The sequence below is a fragment of the Mycteria americana genome, chromosome 3, assembly GCF_035582795.1.
Source record: "Mycteria americana isolate JAX WOST 10 ecotype Jacksonville Zoo and Gardens chromosome 3, USCA_MyAme_1.0, whole genome shotgun sequence".
NCBI lineage: Eukaryota > Metazoa > Chordata > Aves > Ciconiiformes > Ciconiidae > Mycteria > Mycteria americana.
In genome coordinates, this window is record NC_134367.1 from 102,574,454 (window position 1) to 102,595,653 (window position 21,200).

Consider the following 21,200-nt stretch of genomic DNA (forward strand, 5'->3'; position numbering starts at 1 on the left):
AATCTTTCATGACTGTGTAACTTAGAGGGCTTCAGTTAACGCTATTCCAGTTAGTACTAACAATACAACTATTATGACTACTAATAGCAGCAATGGTAATAATAAATAATATTACATGCAATCAAGATTACTAGCTTAAGATTCTCCCACTGGAATGAAGAATCCCAAGTTTCATTCTCTGCTCCCAGGACTGTTTAACATCCAGAAACAATTTTATGTGCATAAATTGGAACCAGGGACCTTCCAAGTTAACATCTGAATCACTGCTGCCCAGATTCAGAACAGCCACGCAGAACACCACACTAATTTCAACAGGAAATTAGTGCCTTTGTGACTCTGCTTACCAACAAGAATTTTATTCTTGCTGGCTCCATGAATATTCTGCTCTCTTACACTGTTCTACTATACTATAATAGGAAGGTGGAAACAGTCACCGAGTACAACCCAGGTAATAGGGCTAAGGAACCTTCTCATGAGGGTTATAACAGAGACTGACGACCGCCCAAGGAAACCAACCTGGAATCAGTAGAGTTGGTATGCAATCATTCAACTCGGGGGGGGGGGGGGGGGGGGGGGGGGGGGCAGGGCAAGGAAGACTGCTTTACTGCTTTCTCGTCCTTCAGTCAGCAGGAATTGAATCTTGTTTGTGTTAGGTGCTGGCTGAGCATGCTTACCAGCTGAGGCACTGAACCCTCGACAATGAATTTGTAAACTCTGCCACTGAAAGGCATGAGATGGGCATCAAGACAGTCAATCCTACGTCAGGGTAGCAATTCTGAATACATACAAAGACAGAACTTTTAGTATCTGCAAAAATTTTAACAACAAAAAACCCAGAAGCCTTTAACTTTTCAGGTATCTTACATTATAAGCAGGGACTGTGAAACCATCTATTTGTATTTATATTTTAGATACCCCTTGTTCCTTCACAATGCGCTGTAAAAATCTATCTTTGCAAACAAGTCATTCTTCACTTAAGTCAGCCCAGGGCTCTCACAGAAGGGAGGGATGGAAGACAAGAGGGCATTGGTATTCATTATGAAGATACAAAAGGATGAGAACAGAGCACAAGAGGAACAAGTGCTGGAGAATGAAAATATAGTAAGCCATCCTAGGAACACACACTAGAAATCCTTGCTCCTCTGATCACCTGCCTTCCAGATTACCTACCCTCCTTCTCATATACCAGAAGCTCTTTTGGCTTTCACCAAATATTCTTGTTTCTCCCAACTGCTACTCTCTATGCAACAATCCCACCTTGCCCAGAATCTCCCACTCCCTCTCAGAATTACTCCAAAAACTCACTTTCTGAAAATACACCAGAAATACACCCCTGACTCCTGCCCACCTACTCATGCTTATCAGAAGAATCTCTACAAAGAACAACTAAAAAGTCTAGGCTATGACAGATGTATGTCATATGTCACCCTTTTTCCCCCATAACTTATTTTTTCTTAGGATGAGTCCTCAAAACCCACCTCTGCCATGCTGCATACAGGAAGCTGCTGTCCAGTAACGGCTAGCCCGGTATCAAGTTGAAAACACTGTTCCTGATTAGCTGAAAATTGGGCACACCCTATCACTGTTGGTACCCCACTCCCCCACCATTAGCTCAACCAGCTTATCCAGAAAGAAATGTCACTCAACGTATGTCTCTTCTACAATATTTAATAATGATATTGAAAGGGGAAGGACAGGGCAAACACTTCACACCGCGCTACTGTGGCTACAGAAAAGCCACTAGTTCTCTACAGACAGATAAACAGTTATCAAGATTTATTTATGCCAATTATTTATGGTCCCTACACACCTACAAGCATATCCACATATCTGCTAGGAACATGGGACAAACAGAGTCAAGACAATAGTACAGCCGAAAGAGGAACTACCAAGGAAATCCTACTCTATGTATTCAAGTAACTGAATTGTGGGATGAAGAATTAAGTTTTTTTAAAAAACACACCAATGAAATCAAAGAAACATGGGTCAGAAGGGATCTCTGGAAGTCATCTAGTCCAACCTTCCACTCAAAGCAGGACTATTGCCAGCACTAAAGCAGAACAGCCTTGGCTTTATCTCCAAGGATGGGGATTCCACAACCTCATTGGGTAAAACTTGGTCCAGGGCTGCAATACACTCCTGGCAAAGAAAGAATACTGAAGACTACTTGCAACACCTAATGAATTTAAAGTGACTTCCCTAACACTGAAGTTACAGGAAGCAAACATCCCAAGCTAGCTATTCAGTCTAAAGAACAAATAACCCCCATTCATTAATTTAAAAAAATTGCTAGCTCAGATTCTGCTTAGAAGTAAGAAACAAAACCATCCTAACATACACAGGAAATGTATGAATGACTAACTTTTAAGGCCTACATTTGAGCACTACTACATCTACAATCACTAAAATTACACGTCCAGTTTATCGGAGAGAGTTACACCAGAGAATATTTTCACTGCTCAGCAAGCTGCTTTACATATTTATGAAACACGGCCCAACAGTGCAGCATCGTTTGATTAATTCCCCACTGAAAACCCAATGAAATACTTACAACATTAACAGCATGAAGTGGTTCTATGTTAGCATTCAGAATTTTCATATGAAAAAGGTCAAAACCCGGATCTACTTCATTCAGTTTTATAAAAGCCAAGTGAAGCCACAACAGAAGCATGCAATCTCAATACAAATATAATTTATCTCCTGACCACTTACATTGGAGTTGGCGAAAATTGAATTTGAGTTGGCTACAGAATATTCTGCATTAGTCAAGTCTTCATTGCTCTGGTAAAAGAGAAAAATCATGTTTAGAAATAATACACCCAATGAACTTATGTATGTCTAATACACAGGACTGCTACTTACAGATTTACTACTAGGTCCATGTAGAAAGTAATTCAGCGCCTGTGGGTCCCTTAAGGAGTGGAAAAAAAAAAAGTTACCACTTTTAGGAAGCTCTTTCTGCTAATGAGACTAATTTAACTAAGCCAGATACTGTATTCATGTAAGTCAGGTTTATACTAAAAACACATTTCTTTCACTGACTACAATGCAAAGCTGAAAGTTTATACCATCTGAGGATCTGTGTTTCTGTATCAGCACAATTTTCAGATGTTGATCATGCTTGCTGTCATTGTACCAAGGCATTTCAAGCAATAAACTATGTTCATCACAAAATTTTATTCTACTTTACTGCCCTTTATGAGGGTATTACTCATTCTCTTCAAACACACGCTATTTTATGACAGCATATAGTACAAAACCTAAGGAAAATACTACCACCAAATAACATGAGAAGTACAACAGAGATGAACTATAATGCCTGTTTAGCTAGTGTCTAAGTCAATAGGGTATTTACAAACCTGAATCTTTAACGTGCTTTCTGCCACCCTTAACGTCAGTTAACAAAAATACCCTACTGACAAACCTGAACCTTTAACATGTTTTCTGCCACCCTTAACATAAGTTAACAAAAACTTATGCTCGCCAGACCAACAGTCCCTTCACTTGGAGAAAAAAGCGGCACCTTTTCCAAGTGAAATCAACCACAGAAATAACTGATTAAATATTATGAAATACAATTGCAGTGTATTTCATTAACTTAGCATTATCACTGAATAAAACTCAGACTAAAAATGTGGTCTGATACAGTAAGTGTTGGAAATTCAAACAAATCAAAAATACATTAATGTAACTGCACATACAGACCCAAGTAAAAAACATTGAAAGGTTGTGTTACATTGGATTATTTTAATACAACAATCGTACAGCGTTTCCCAATACATCCATTAGCATGAAGAGTAAAATGACATGGAGGTTTTTTTATTTTAAAACATCTTTATTGATTAACAAGTAATAATAAAACATTTTTGAGAAGCAGGAGATTCTCATGTAAAAAAAAATATTAATTCAAAACATCTTTCCTTCTCTCTTGATCATCCTAGAAAATAAAAAGGGAACAAGTTAAAGATCTTTCAGGTTTACTACTAGTCTTCTAAAAGCACAAATACACCTCTATTCCTCTTTTTTCATTTAAAAAACAAACTGCATTCATGTGTTTACAAAAGACGTGTTAAACACAGTACTTGGCAGGGACTTTATGGTACACTTATGCTTACAACATAGAAGTGGTTACATGTATTTTCAAATAAAAATGTCATTTTCATAGTAGATTACACTAAATTTCAAGAATTACGGAGAACAGAACTCATGATCTCATATAGAGCTCTATCATGCTTATGAGTTTTATTGATAAATAACCAGGCTGTTTAATAGTAATTACACTCACTGGCTTTAAATCATGGAAAATGCAATTAAAAATGAAGAACACTTCATCACCTTAAATATTGTCTTTAGTAAAGAAGGAATTTTAGAAGGCACTTACCGAAATCAAAGATCAGATGGAAAAAAAATTCTGTTTTCCATTCTTCTAGATGCTTAAGACAGTAATTGCTGCCAGCAGCAGGAAGAACACTGTAATTTTTCACACAAACACTCATCTGTATAGAGAGCACTTCATTTTCTGGACCACCTGTGAACTTGTACCAGGATCCTCGTGATTCATGCTCATGACAGCATTTAATTGTCCCATGCAGTCAATTATCATCTTTATGTTCCAAGCAGGATGTGTTTTCATATGGCTGCAATCAGTAATCTTGCACAGCATACTTCACAGAACGTAACTGTGAGACATTACTGGCAATGCTTTTGCTATAGCATCCACAGAGTAACCCCCAAATTACAGCAGCCACTGTGGTGATATTTCGTTTTTTTCTGAAGCTAAAGCTCTCACTGGTTTCGCTGGAAGCTTTGAGTGCGTGAGAAAGGCAAAAGGCCTATTTATTTACTACATTTAAGACGGTAAAAAATTTTTGTATGAAGCGGAGACGATCTTTCAGTGGCTGCTATGAGAGTGATGTCATACTCATTTCTGGCAGAGTTTGAACAAAGTATCGTATATGAAATGTTCAATTTTCTTCTTATGTTTTAAATGCACTATAGCATATTATGTGTTCTTGAATACTGACATGAATGTTAGCCAAAGGAATGTAACTTGTCACATACACAACCCACAAAAATCTTGCTCATGATTCAGCTATCCTAATTATTTTTTGAGATTCCCATATGGAATTATAAACCTCCAAATAAATCTGTTATGGAAATAATGCAAAAAAAAAAAGGACCATTTAAAATCCCCAATTTTATTAAAATCCCCAATTTTATTAAAATCAAGTATCTTTGAGCAAAATGCTGATAAATTCTTGTTTGTTCTGAATACTTAACAGTACTGGGTAGCAATTCTATTTTTCTAACATTTTTATGCGAATGCATGTTATTACTAGAAATTAAGTATTTATAGTTAAGAAAAGAATACGTTTACTTTTCCCTTTAAAATACAAGCGTAGTGTTAACAAAGTACCTAGTTCTACTACTCAAAAAATTGAGATCTTTGGGGTTTTTAATCCAAAAACATTATTCTTTGCAATGAAGTTTGTAACAATATCCCTAGCAATGTGCTTCAACACTGACCTGATATTACCACTAGCTGAGAAGAGAATCCAACCTCCATTCCTTAGCCTCTCTTGAGCAAGTGGACTGTCAGCTAGCATGCACTGGGCTTGAAGGCTTTGTGATAGACACACATCTCCAGATGGAGGAAGTGAGGCATGGCTACACATTTCATTTGCAAGTCACCTCACCTTGAGACAATACTGAGACAGAACCACCTTCTAGAAGATGATTTTGCAAAATTATTTTTTCCAACTTTTCTGAAAGAATTGTTTAATAACTTACCCAATAAGATCAAGGAGACAGGATTCATCGTCGTCATCATCCATGACAACTAGAACAAAAAGGGAGAGGATGGATATTTCATATGTATCGGACAAAAGATTGCTTTCAACCACAAAACCAATTTAGAATATCTCAGTATTTTTTATGAAACAATTTATGAAGTTGACAAATGTCTACTATTGGCAAAGTTCTTAAATAAACCTGCACCTTCTACAGAGGTCCATTGATTTATCTCAAAATCAAATTCAGTCACATGTAACAATATACAAAATCCCATAAAATGTTTTACCATTTAGGGTTTTTTTTTTTTTAATTTTAAATTGCAGAAAGACATATGGTTAACCAAACTGATTAAACAGAACTTCTACGACTTAAAAAAGTACTAAAAAAAGTCAACACTGAATGCAATCTCAAGACTCCAATTAAAATGCTTCTATAGGAATTTACTCCCAGCTAATCCCAGTGAGGGAATAACTGAACACTACAGAATCTACAAAGACTGTTATAAATTAGTGGCTATAATACTGACCAGCCAAAAAGGTAAGCAAATGTAGTCAGTATCATGACGGTGCTGTTATAGGCTAGAACCAAAACTATAGCCAAGACATTACAAAGCATTAAAAAGAACACTGTTTTCTAGCATACCTTTCTTAGCTATTGCTAGTGACAATACAGCCACTTCCAGTTTCTCCTCAACAATACTCAGAAGTGTACTTAAACGAACTTGTGATTAATAGTACAGAATTCCTACAATCCTTTTAACAACGGGTAGGGAATTCGTCTGCATTAGCCAAACTGAATGTAAGCACTCATTCACTGGGTGCAGAGCATTTTTTGCCTCACAATATCACGACCACCAACTCTTACGCACTGCCTACTTGGTCAGGTGCTGCCTGTACCAAACACGTTCCATCACTCTTTCCTCCAATCGCTGTTCCTTCGAAGCTTTTGTTTGTGTATCCTGGTTCTCCTGTCCACCGTAACTCTCAGAATGTCATCTGAGACTGTACCCCCTCCCTTTTCCCTGTCAGGAACTCTCAGGACCATTTTATCCTCCCTTTTTCTCTCTGTAAGGATCCCACCTAATCCACCAGTTCAGTTACCAACTGATGCTAGCATTTCCTAAACCTCTTGGTACCCTGGCTTCCATTTAGTTATCCAATCTCATCTTCACAGTATCTCCTAATTACATCAAATTGATCACTGTGCATTCCATGCCTGTTTTTTTCTCAACTTCCTTTAAGAAGTCTGCTATCATACTTACCACTCAACTTTATCAATATAGTTTTGGCTTTAATTCATTTTGCTCTCTCTCTTACTTCTTGCCAAATAGAAACACTGTCCCTAACCAGATCCACGTGAATCATTCTTCAGGCTCTCTCTCGTACAGATCTCCATAACGATCAAGACAATGAAGGGACTGGAGCATCTGTTACACAAGAGGCTGAGAGCACCAGGACTGTTCCACCTGGGGGACAGAAGGCTATGGGGGAATCTTATCCGTGTGTATAAATACCTGGTGGGAGGGTGTAAAGAAGACTGAGCCAAACTCTTCTCAGTGGTGTCCAATGAATGAGCAAGAGGCAAGGGGCACAAATCAAAACAAACAAATAAAAAAACCCCAACTATTTAAACATAAGAAAAAACTTTTTTTTTTTTTTTTTTTAAACTCTGAGGGTAGTCAAATACCAGCACAGGTTTTCCAGCAAGGTTATGCAGTCTCCAGCCTTGGAGATACCCAGAACCCAGCTGCACCACAGCCCTGAGCAGCCTGCTCTGGCTGAGCCTGCTGTGAACAGGAGGGTGGATGAGGTGATCTCCAGAACCTCCCTTCCCACTGCAAATGTCCTGTGATTCTGTAACCTCTTTCCTGATGTTTTTCTATACTCCACTGGTTCTGAAACTCGTTTATACTTTAGAGTAGCAGAGGGTACCCTGTCCTCTATACTGCATAGCCTCATGCGGATTTTTTCTTTAGTCTCCTGTGCTTTAGCTTACAGAGTGAAGCAGAACCAGAGGATACATCACTATAAGGATCCCTCGGTATCACCTCTCTGGGAGAACGGGAAAACGAATCATGGCTACAGAGCACTACTGCAAATGTCGACAAAATCAGCATTCATGAGGTGATTATGCATCTTAAGAAAAATAATTTCTCCCATGATTCAGTATTACATCTGCTCACTGTTGCGTACAGCCACCAGCATGAGCACTGATCTTGCAATTTAATGCTAAGCAAATAACATGACATTTTATGATGTCAGGAAATTTAAATGTAAATGGCCATTAGTAGGAACAAATTAATAAGCGATTAGCATTAAGTGATTAGCGTTCTGCTTTAACTGCACTGGTAGTACTACTTACAGAAAGCTGTTACTTCCTCTAACAGCTAAACAGCATACCCATCTCTCAAGAGCAAGGTTTCAAAGACTCCTAGCTAACCGAAAGTAAAGATCAGCTCTATCAAAGTCAACAGGGTCTTTGTTTTCACACTGCATGCCTACTTTTGAAAATCCCATCCCATCCCATATGGCAATACTGACATTGTTATTTAAATAAAATAAAATGTCTTTGCTTTACCAAACCAAATATTCTCTGTGACTATACTACAATAAAGTCACAGAGGTTTTTAAAAAGTATCTGAAAGTTTTCAAAGGTTCAACATTATGGAAAGTGACCACATAGGATTTTGTTCAATCAGTACTCCCTGTGGGTATTAAAACTACTAACACAAATTAGACAAATTTTTTAAGTTCAGTAAAGTCTTGAAAACCTGCATATAACGATCAGAAGGGAAATAAATTGCATGAAAACACCAGTTAAAGAAAATCTTAATGGTAATACATATCCTTCACTATTCAGCCCTTTAGCTGAACATGCAGTTGGCTTTATTAGAAAAAATAATTTGTTTTTCCTCGTTTCACAAATATGATACAAGAAAAATCTGCCCAACATACTGTAAACTCCTACCAGTTTACAACCAAGACAATAAAGTAAAAAAAAACAGCTGCAATTTTTATAAACACCAAGAATCACAACCACTCCCCTCCAGCAGTGCATCTTCCTAACAAGCTTTAACAACATTCTTGTCATCGCTAGCAGAATTCTATACACACATGCAAAAGAAATGTCACCTTTTTGTTTTGTTTTTTTAAATTCTGGTTTACCAAAGAGCTAATCTGTATAAAACCATTACCAAGTTTTTATACAGCTGATGAACGTACCATCACAGAGCCGCAAACATAGCTATCATACACAGCTCTTGCTACATTCACAAGTTGTTCTGATCAGCACTCGCAGCCTAAGGGGCTACATGCTCCTGCACCTTGAAAACTGCAAATAAAGCACAGTCAGATCACTACCATCTCAATATCCCCACACACGATGGCTAGGTAACACTACACTAACATGATGCTGCATAGCAGTGCTTTTGTGAAATACCACAGGACCAACACGCAATTTAAAGAGCACACATGTGGTCTGTGAAAGAACAATCAAGATCACAACCAACCCACAATCCTACCTATTTAAATTCTGTTCCCATTTCGCCACACATACCCAAGATCCACATAACCACGTAAGTGCATGTTTACATCTTTTTCACTGATGCAGATTTTCAAAGAGGATTAGCGTCCTGTCAACTTCAGGACAGCAACAGAGGAGGTGAACAATCAGACTGAGCCCTTGCACACCCAAAAGCAACTACTCGTTCAGTCTATTTAGAAAAGAGGGCAACTTTAGCAACACATGACCTTGACACAGATGATAATTTCAAAGTGTGTTAATAAACGCAAGCGTATCCTGTGAAATTTTCCTTACACGTTTTCTACAGCTCAAATGGTAGAAAAGTTTGCTGCTTTTCTTGTCAACTGTCTTCTCAGTTTTTCTATACACAAGTTATACAAATTCTGCCCCCCCTCAGTGTTTGGTAACATAGTGGGCCAAATCAATGACTGATGTATGAAATGGGTATGAACTGTACTAAACCAAGACAGTTCGAAAATAAAACTCGACACAGTGAGTGGAATTAGAGGATTAGAGTTACGAAGCATAGACCAGTGGTCTCCTAAGTGGGGTGTGTGCACCCCAGTAGGTGCACAAGACAAGCCACTGGGGTGCAGGAAGAAAATATTAGCACTTCAATAGTACACACATATAATCTGTAAATATACATACATATATTGGGGGTGCATGCTCAAACAACTTTTACCAATAGGGGTGTGCGATCAAAAACATTTGGAGACCACTGGCCTAGACTCTTGAAGACTGACTCGCTTCTGTATTTGGATCAGTTGCTGGGGGGCTTCAGTCTGTGGGCAAAGGGTATGGGTAGAGGTTCCAGGTGAGGCTCATCTGGGCCATCGGGGCCCATCAGTGCACCCAGGGCCTGACAAAGAGTCCATGCTGGAGGCAGCTGGGGGAAAATACACATTGGGAAGATTCACACAACCTGCCAGAGAGCTGTTACAATGTAGCCTAACAAATATCTAATTAACATCAATACTGTTGTACACTGTCTTTTTTAAAAAAAAAATTAAAAAAATTTTTAAAAATCAGTTTATCGTAAGTAGGCCAAACTCAGCCCTGCTGGTGCATCCAACTAATTTACAAAGGGCAATCCTTACTAATTAGTCACAACCCAGTACAGATATTCCCTGTAACTTATTATTAGCAAAGCCTCTACTGTTTTATTTCATACCCCTGCTACTGCACTGGTGAACCCAGTATGTACTTCAGTCTGGGTCACATGTACTTGTGGCAGCAGCACTGCCTATCCCTTTTGGGAAATAACCAGAGTGCCCTTTATCGCACGCTCCCAAACAGAATATAAGAAAAGGTGAAAGTAATAAAACTGACAGGGAAATCCCAGCTATGCAGGCCAATCCTCTGGGGGACTGTTATTACTTGGCCTTAAAGCCTCTGCCTCCCTTTCAACGCTCTCGCCTACTACAGAGCAGAGACCAACAAAAGAGGAAGAGAGCAGTCCTGCGCCCTGCTCATCCACTTTCCCCGAGTCAGCTCAAGGCTTTGAACAGTCACCTGGAACAGAAAACTGATCTGACAAAATACATTGATCTATTTCAACTTGGATGAGCTTCTTGATTTGGGGCTAACAGAGTGCTAGTGCCAGCACAAGGGAGGGAACAGGAATGAGGGAGCTGGGTAGTTAAGTACGGGGGAAGGCAGCAGTGCTTCAGCCAGCTTAAAGCAACTGTGGAACTGTAGCCACGCGTGTACAGTTAATACAGCCACCACTCTCACGTTAGCTGCAGCGCAGGCAGCAGGTCAATGGAAGCGATTATTCTCCTCTACTCAGTACTTGTGAGCTCCCATCTGAAATACTGTGTCCAGTTTTCCCACGCACACACACCCCCTTTAAAAGAAATACAGAAAAACTTAAGAGAGTCCAGCAGAGTGCCAATAAAATCCTGCAGGCACGTGACACTAAGAAAGTCTGAGGGAACTACACTTCTTCAGCCTGGACAACAGAAGGCTAAGCGAGGCGCTACCTGCGGTCTGCCACTAGCTAAAAGCAGTACTAAGATGAGCAGAGCCAGCCTCTTCTCATCAACGCACAGCAAGACACGAGGCAACAGCCAAAACATGCAACACAGAAAATGCCAACTGGATAGAAGGAAAAAAGAAGTTCACAAACAAGAATGCTCAAGCAAGAGGGTGAAATCACCCTCTTCGGAAATTTTCAAAACTCAAATGGCCCTGACCAACCTGTCCTAACTTTGAAGCTAGTTCCGCTTACAGCAGGGGGCAGGGCCAGATAACCTCCAGTGGTCCTTACCAGCACAAATTTTTAATCACCATGCCACACAATCCACAGTATCATGCAACACATGCAGGGTCTACAACCTGCAGAGTCATTAAAAAACTGGGTTTGTCCAGAAACAGTCTACCTATGCATACATGCTTCATATACTGTACATTATTTTTATAACTTAAAAAATGGGAGTATTCAAAACCACTGTAAATACCGGATTTTAAATTTACTCAAGTTATATTCAAGCTTGTCACAAAAGAATTCTTTCCCTTTCTCAAAGTCGTTTATAATTTCATACAACCTTAATACATAACTTCAGATAGAAAGCAGTAAAAATTATTTTCACATTTTGTAAAAAGCTTACGATAGCGGCTAGTTTAGAAAAGCAACATTTAGAGCAGTAATTCTCAAAAGTGTGATACGAGCAACATCAAAACTTGGTAAGACACAAGTAAATAAATTATTCCACAAAACTGTTGTAAAAATCTACAGACTCATAACTTCCATGCAACTACATGGGATCAATTCCCGACTGGCAGCATGCTGGCCCATGACTTCTGAGAGTGAACACTGACCTTTGGAAATCAATGCTTTAAAGCAAGGAAATTACTGCTGTAGTTACAGCTTTCTAATGGGAAATAATGAAACTTGCATACAGTAACATACATAGCACCTGAAGCAACTACAGTTTGAGTTACAAGATACGCTCGCTAATCCTCACAAGTTCGCTAAGACTTTGTACACATCCAGTCAGCAGGAACTCTGACAACACCTCCGTCATGCTTTATAATGGATCTGAGCCATCAGATCTTCTGTTCTGTTGCTCTACACCATTCTCCAGAATTTTAATCTATCATCCCAACATTAATAGTAACTTCACTGTGGAATATCTGAAGAAATACATTGTCACTATAACAATAATCATCAGAACAACAAAAATAGAAGAAATCAAAGTTACTGTAACAGTCACTGTAGAGAATGGTATTGTAGTGAACTGAGTGTGCTACATCAAATTTATGACATTTTTATCCCTCATAGCTTTTTTGAATACAGATGTAAGACAACTCTATTAACCCAACACAAGCATCCATCCCTTGTTAAATTACATCAAAGGATCACAGCAGCGTTGAGTGATTCCACACTGACTGCAGAGGCAAAACGCCCAGATTTGAAGTCCTTCCCTCACATAAATTTCCCACCACAACTCCCATTCATTTTCACAGTGCTAATAATTTGCTCAGTGTGCTTCTGAACTAGGGGAAAAAAAAAAAAAAAAAAAGATGCCATTTTACCACATATTAGGTAACGCATATCATTTAAGCCCTATGCACTTCAGGTTGCTAAGGTGCTGTAACTGCTGCCTTACTTACACTGTCAGTTCTCTCTCGGGTTCCTAACAGGCAGCCTTGGATTCACTGAAGGAAACTTACCTACATAGGAACAACCAGACCTCATTTGCATTCTCTGCAACACAGGACTGTAAGAAAGGAGTATAAACTCAAACCCTTATTACCATGTATTTTATTCTTACATTTCAAGTCCATGCTACTTTTGAACAATCTAGTATCTTGCAAACTGGACAATTTCAGATTCTTGTAACTAACTAAGCATGTGTTTTATGATCAACTTAAAGGCTGCTCACCACATCAAGCCCTTTATTTTCAAGAAACTGATTTTTAGACAGATGGAATACAAAAAATTAGTATTAAGAGATATTTCCACTTCCCCCTTCTCATTACTGTAAAAAATTATGTGCAGCAGAATAATGACACAGTATTCAACAGAAAAGAGGTAAATATTGAAAAACTTGATTGCAAATTAAAATCTCTCAATTTTACTCAGGCAAAAATACACAAGGTGTAATTACCAAAAAGTTGTCATTTCAGGACAACACGAGTAAGGAAGCAAAATTAGTTTAAAAAATGTACTTTGTAAAACACAAGGATTTAACTACTCACTTGTAAACCATGCTGTGCTTATATTGTACAATATGTAATTACTCCTTACAAGTATTTCCTCTTCCAGAGCAATCAACAAAAAGCAACTACTATACTGCTGCAAAATCTACCAGGAATTGTGCTCTAAAAAAGAACTAACAAAGTCAGAAATTTGGGATTCTAACCTAGTAAGACAGTGCAATATGGAGTGTGAACTTTCTACATATATGAAAATGTGTTTTCATTCCAAGATTCTAAATCTGAGTAGTACTTTTAAGATGAACTTACAATGTTTGAAATTAGCTGTGGAACTGAATTTAATCATCAGTATTTCAAAGACATCTGTATGCAACAGAGTACAAGAAAAATTTGTCATTTTAAATATTCAGAAGAATGATGCAAAAACCTCTCTATGAAAAGTTACTCCAAAAAATGGGAACTATTCAGGAGTCAGATAAATAGCAACGAGAAAAGAAACACAAAAGTGCTACCTCTCATGAATTGCTAGGCGCGACATTATGCATCTTCATGGTTTCTATGGTTTCTAAGATCTGGCAGGAGATTAATACCTAAGAGGACAGGCAGGGTCTTTACACAATTGTGAAGTACCAGCTCCACATACAGAAGGGCAAACAAAAACCACACACTAAAGCACAGACAACCTACAACAGGTTGTTTATCCAACTCTTAAATTTTATTTCCCTTTAGTATACCATTTAAAAAAATATATATATTCTTGATTTGAGTTTGGCAAATGTGGTAACTTATCAAGCTTCCAAAAACTACAGTGATATTTTAATACATTAAGAAAAAAATTGAAATGTGCAGTTCAATTGTTAGCAGTATGTATGACAGTAAAGGTTAATCCAGCTACAGTCAAGCACGCTGAGTACATGTGTGAACCCCCAGTGCAGCTGTCTAAAATCTGGTTTCCCTCAGACACACATGTTCAGCATCAAATTCCTAATTTATTCAATACAATTTTTTCCTACTGCATCCAGAGCTGCTCTTGGCAACACCAAAATCTTGACAAAACTTTCATCTGGAAACAGATTTTTTAAACCATAGAGAAAATCCAGAGTAACTCGCAGCCTGGAGGTCAGGATGCTCACCTACGCCACGGGATTCACCCGGCTCAGCCCATTTCCCCAGCAGTGACTATCCTCACCACTACACTACGGCCTATTTTGGGCTCCGTCTTCTAAGCTGCTCCACCGCATACACAATTCTCCAAGAATGTAAACATTTATAGAACATTTTGAAAGGTCCTGGTTTCATCCCAGAAGAGGAAAAGGAGGAGGCGTAATCTCAACAGTGCCTTAGGAAAGAAATGTTCGCCTGCCCAAAGGAAGTTAGATGCTTTTAAGTATTTCTAGAAACTACTGTATGCAATAATGCAGGCTATTAGCATAGGTTATTTGTGCAACACAATACTTCAAGAAATGTTGAGCCAGTTCTTCAGATGTTACCTTGTTTCTACTAGAGAACCCCTGTGTATCATACTTCTCATTCTGTGCATATAATTTTCAAAGATTCTGAAAAAACACTTATGCAGTCCCAGAACGCAACTTCCTTATGAACTGATCATTTCTCAATTAATTTACAAACTAATGCCCAGTTAATACCTTTTCATTGCCACTCTAGTCCATACTAGTTTAAAAAAAAAACAAAACAAAATAAAACAAAACTGGTTACCTTGCCACTGGCATGGTTCACGCAAGCTAGTTATCAGCTAACAACTGCCAATAATTAAAGCTGAACGGAGATTTATACTCCTCTCAGTTATGATGTTTGGGAAATCAACCGAAACTTGAATACTATGAATTGACAGATGTGTCACTAATTCAGCAGTGCAGTCCGTATCAACGCCCCCAAAACCAGACTGAAAATCCTCCACACTGCCAATCTTGTCCTTGTTGAAGCCAATGCCTTGCTGAAGCCAATAGAGATTTTGCCACCTATTTCAGTGGGACCAAGATATTTTCTGTAGTTGACATCTCAATAAATTCAACCTTCAACACCAGATCTTGAAATTCCACACTCAGATCAAGTTCACAGTAAAACTACTGCAAGTTCCACTGGAGACAAGGCATAAGATCAGCCCTTACAAAAATGATCAGTCTCTTGCAATGAAGTTAAAACTTTCTCCCTGGACTCCCCTCTCTTCACCACCCTTTCTTAATACCTTCAATGAAAGGAAGGCTATTGTATTAAGTTTTGACAGTGATTTGCCCACTTTCTTTCTTTTCCTTTTGGTAAGCATTCCCGTACTCAAAGTAAAATCAGAAGTAGCTCTGTAGCATTTTAAAACTAGTGCAAGAAAATAAATTAAAGCAATAAAAAACCCTGATAGACTATTTGTGCTAGTTAATCATGTTAATTTTTGTCTAAAACCGCAGCTATTCTCAAATAAAGCAAAAATAATACAGACACAGTAGTTGTTTTTTCAACAATGAAAGCAGGGGCAAACGAAGGCTTAAAAATAAAGATATACATATTCATTTAACTATGTGATGATCCTGAAAAACCATCCATTCAGGTTGGTGTTTATGCGTTTATGTTGGTGCAACGAGAGCTTTACCGATAGTGCTTATTCCAACCTTCAGACTAGAACAGTTGCAGGTCACAATGAATGTTAGAAGAGTTTATTAATCTTGCTGCTTTTCCTCTACTGTAAGAAAGCAAAACACACTTGTTTTTGTAGACAATCCCGATGTCTATGCTGGAGGGGGTACGTCACCATAAAAACCCTTTTGAGCACAGATGCAGCTTATTCCAGCAGAACTACTAGAAAAAATTATGCCAACTCTCTGAACAGAATGAACTACATAATCAAAGAGGCTCTTATGCCTGAGCTGTATCTGTTACTTAGACAGGAATGACACACTTTCACACTCTCACTGCTACATCTACGCTAAAAAGCACCAGCCATTAGACTTACACAAGCCTAATGCAGCATGAAAAGGCACGATCATTGACCATTAGAGCCACATTATAAAACATAACTGCAGTTATGCAGATACCACTTTTCTGGAACTGATGTGGAAGTATACCAGCAAAACTGAAAATATAGCAAGAGTACAATGAATGCCCAAGTAGCATACTAACGCATCCATGCCTGCAAAACTCTTCAACTCTAGACTACGGACTTACCTCTGTTGCAAAACTTTATGGACACAGAAAAGGTCCTTGGAGGAAACTGGAAATGCAGCTTATACTAGCAGGACTTTTGTCTTCTTTCTCTCAGTACAATTAAACTAAATATATAAACCCCACTGGAAAAGGAGACATGGGGAGGCAGGAAAACTACACATCTGTAGGGTGACGTAAATATTTAGCTACGGTAGAACCACCTCTGTCAAGGGCACAACTATGTAGCACTGACCTCACCTAAGGCCACACGTATACTGAGAGTATTATCAACTCAAGAATACAGGTATAATATACAAGGCAAGTGCTCGAAGTATGAACAAAATAAGAACACACTTAAAATACATGAGTATCATACTAGTGAACACGCCAAGGTGCACCAATGAAAGCACAACTGGGCTAGCGTATCAACACAGTGAGCTTCTGCACTCTCCCATCAACGTAAACAAGCTATGCAAAACACAAGGTACTACTTGCAACAACAACAAAATGAAAAAACTTTTAAGCTCAGGTACGGCCAAAGAAATACATCTAAAAAGAATCGATCTAGTATATTTAAATATTACCCGTCAAAGATCTCGGCTCAAGATGAGAATACTTTTTGCTTTAATGCAAGCACGTCAGCATATACATAGTCATTTGGCAAGTATTATGCCCTCAGAGAATAAAAACTGGTCATTTTTATCCCATTGTTGTCATTTCTTCATTATTTTTCCACAAATTAATGAAAAAATTCACAGTCTGCCAGATATTAGTGCATAATAGAGAAATTTTATTGTACAAAAATACACTACCACTAAAAAAAATTCACTATCTTGATCGCAAGACTACTGTTAACAAAAACGCAAAATAGTCACTTCAAGAGTGAATTTCATGTAATAATAAGATTTCTGAAATGTGTACAAATACCGTACTCCACACTCAACAGATTTTTAAACAATTAACGTTTTACCAGGTGTATAGTTTAAAAAGGTAAAATGTTAACAAGGTTGTCCCTATGAAAGTCTTTAGAAAAGAGGGTTTATATTCAGACAAGTTAGTATACTCCAAGCAATAAAAATGTGTACTTCACAAGAAATGTCGTTTAAAACCCTTCAACACCAACAGGCAAAGAATTTAAACAGCCTTAAAATTAATCCCAAATTTTAAAAAAAACTGTCCCACTTCCTTCAGGAATGAGCAAGAGGCATGGGGAAGTCCTCCTCTGATCTGTCAAAAAGCATAAAACGAAGAACTAAACAAGTATTCCACACTACTTAGTGGGCGCAGCATCAGTTGGTCTGGCAGCATACTTGCTGTTCCTGAATACAGATGTTGTTGGTATTAAACTCAAGCCTCATGAGCATTGATCACATTACACAGAAATGTAAAAAAAAAAAAAAAAAAAACAACAAAAAGTTTCGATCAAAAAATAGGAGACCATTTTCAACACTCTCCCTGAAAAACAGCACCAAAACAAAACTTAAAAAGCATATTAAAGGGGAGCCACCAAATTTGAATAATTTGGAAAAAGCACTGCTTCCTGTGAGACATAAAGGATAAAAACTTGAGAAGATACTAGTACCCCTCTCGAAGAAAAATTACCAAGAGAGTAACAGCAACAAAATTAGTTACCCACCCACAAGTTACTTGCCCTTGTATTTTTGCAAGCACTTTTAAAGGTATTGAAGGCTCTTCAATGAGGATTACTTCGCCCTATGTGCTACAATAGAGCATTTTGAAAGGTGGATTTCTTTTTTAATGACGTTGTATTTTTTGTCACCGTTCAACAGAAGAGGATGTTCTTTCAAATCTTTTTTCTTCCTATGCTCTGAATGCACCTCATGTCAAGAAACACGTATTTCAGAGAGCTGAAAACAAGCTCTGAAGCCATGTTTACAGGCTTCAAGCTGGGAGCACAGGCCCCTCCGAACCGAGCCAGCTTAGTAGCTGACAGGACCGTAATCCAGACTACCCCGGAGATGGGGGAAGCCTGAGAAGGCAGCGACTCAGAGCGACAACTCTGACGGGACCCTCCCGAAAAGACCCATGCCCAAAACAACCCACCCTTTTTGCTCCCCTGCACACACACAGAGTCAAGAATCCTTCACCTCTCTCCCCAAAGCACACGCAGAAGAAACCCCTTACAGCAATTTCTTAAAGAAAGAAAGAGCACGGGGGGAAAAAAGCAAGCAGCTTCTGGGATTTCGGGGAGAGGATCTCAAGGCCCGAGAGAGTAACGCTTCCGAGACAGAAAGAGAAACGGCTCGAGCGGGGCGCGACGGCAACGCCCCACACGGCGCGGCGACAGCAGAAAGGACCTTAAAATGGCGCCCGTGGGGGAGGAGAGTCAGAGTGAAACTGCGCAACAAACGCTGGCAGGAAGCCAGACAGCGCCATCTTCCCCGCTCTCTCCCACTCCCACTCGCACCGAGAGCTGCACCGCAAACGCCCGCCGCCGCGCCCGGGCAGGGCCGGAGCCACCTCCGGAGGACCTCTCTCCCCCCTCTCCTTCAAGCCCTGTCTCATCCCGTGCTGCCGAGCCCCGAGGAGGAGAGGAGCGGGGTGCGGGGAGCAGAGAATCGGGGAAAAGCAAAGGCCTCCGCACCGCTTTCCTTCCCCCAGTGATTATTTAGGAACAATTCTAAGTAAATATAAGCGTGCCCTCTATACGTCGTTCGATTTTGCCCGGGTTTTAACATTAATAATCTGCTTGCTGCCATAATCTGTAGGTGAATTTTGCAATTGGTAGCAAAAACAAATTATAACTTAAGTACTGAAGCCCCCCCCCCCACCCGTAACCCAATAAATGTGAACTGCGAGGATTTCAGAAAATCCCCTCCGCAGCCAACTACCGTTTTAAGCCACAAGCAAAAACTATTCATAAAACATTGTTTCTTTTACGGAAAATAATCCCAGCAGCACAAAAGATCAGACAGATTCACATCCACTCCACAGCAAAGCCAAAAGGGTTACTCCAGAAAGAGACGGTTTATTGTTATGTTTTAAACAGAGGCGTTACAGTTAAATATTCTCTCTCCAAAAGGAAAAAAAACCACAGCGGCAAACTTGGTCCCGAAAAGGAGAGAAAAGCGCATTAGCCCAAACCTACCGCCCGAGCATTTCGCGCACCCACAAAAAGCAGCACCGTTTCCATTCCTCGGTTAAAAGCAGGAGGCACGGAGCGATTCAGAGGAAATTGCAAATAAAGAACCAAACAAATCAAATCAAATCTAGTGGCGACACCGAAAACGAGGAAACGAGTGAAAAATAAATCCCCAGAAGGCACAAATCTGAGACACAAGCTCAAAGAAATGACAAGATGAGGGTGGTGGCGAGTGGACGGGGGAGAGGAAAAAATCAAGCCAGGAGTGAAAAAGGAAAAAAGAAAAGAAAAATCCTTCCCAGCTCCACAGCCAGGAGAGAGACGAAGTGTCTCCATTTTCCCGGCGAGGAGGAAGAAAGAGTGTTTCACAGACCACAGAGCTTTAGAGAAAAGCAAAGAAACGAGGGGGGAAAAAAAAGAGGGAGGAGATTTGAAAAGATTATTTTTCTTTCTCCCTCACACACTCTCTCTATCCCCCTCTCTCCCTCTCACTCTCTCTCTCACACTCACACATACACACACACACACACACTCTCTCCCTCCTCTCCTCTTTCCATCCCTCTCTTGATGGCCATCAAGGGGGCGGAAAATAAAAAAAAAAAAAAAGACAACAACAACAACTAATTTTAAACCGGCTCAATCAATGAGTCATTAAAAGAGATTTTTCTTCCCTCCTCTCCTGAATTTGCATGGCATCAGCAAGAAAAAAAAACCCACCCCAAACCTCTCCCCTCTCTGCAGCTATCAGCCTGGACCTGAAACCTTATCTCTCCCTTCTACCCCCCCCCCCGCCTTTATTTTAAGAAACAACTTTTTTTTTAAGTGCCCTCAGCAGCCACCACCACCAGCCTCGCGGAAAAAAAAAAAAATACAGTTCATTTCCATGTGAATCCACATCTGCCCAAACAACAGCCACCCACAAAATATCCCTCTTCTTCCTCCTCGTCTCCCCTCTCGCTCGCTCTCTCTCTAGATATATATTTATATACATAGCCCCAGAGCCAATAGCTCTCTGGGCTGAAACCTAATATCCTGGTTTTGGCAACTCCTGGTTGTTAATTTGCTCCTCTTTCTTTTCTGTCTGTCTGGAGATAGATTTCCCCCCTCTCTTTTCCCTCCCCGAAGGAAGGGAGGAAGGAGGTTGTGTGTTTTTTTTTTTTTCCTTGAAATTTTTATCACAAAATTATAATACACTCAAAGGGAAACTCACCGTCATGAAAAAGCAGTGCCTTGTCAACGGGGTTTCTTCGCCATCACATCAGGGGCTGGCAGTGTAAGAGAGAGAGAGGGAGAGCGAGAGAGCGAGGGAGGGAGGGGGAGAGAGCGAGCGAGCGAGCGAGAGAGGGGGAAAGAGAAAGAGAGCGAGCGGAGCGCACGGCACCGCACGGCGCGGCGCAGCGCTGCACGGCTCCGCACGCCGCCGCACCGCACCGCTCCGCTCCGCACCGCCGGGGCCCGGCCCGGC

General features: G+C 39.8%; 1 protein-coding gene across 6 annotated transcripts in view; it reads right to left on the reverse strand.

Annotated features, from left to right (window-relative positions):
• Positions 1-21,200, reverse strand: part of BICRAL (BICRA like chromatin remodeling complex associated protein) — a 46,543-nt gene that overhangs the window by 15,172 nt on the left and 10,171 nt on the right. The window contains exons 1-4 of one of the 6 annotated variants that reach the window (XM_075496321.1): positions 20,946-21,184; positions 5,791-5,839; positions 2,863-2,911; positions 2,713-2,781 (exon numbers count right to left, since the gene is read on the reverse strand). In XM_075496321.1, coding sequence (XP_075352436.1) covers positions 2,713-2,781; positions 2,863-2,911; positions 5,791-5,834 — 162 coding nt within the window. In that variant the 5' untranslated portion in view covers positions 5,835-5,839; positions 20,946-21,184. Of the gene's footprint in view, positions 1-2,712; positions 2,782-2,862; positions 2,912-5,790; positions 5,840-6,435; positions 6,538-16,653; positions 16,721-18,740; positions 19,435-19,741; positions 20,450-20,945; positions 21,185-21,200 lie in introns of those variants that run through there. The other 5 variants (XM_075496324.1, XM_075496322.1, XM_075496326.1 and 2 more) reach the window with 5 other exon arrangements.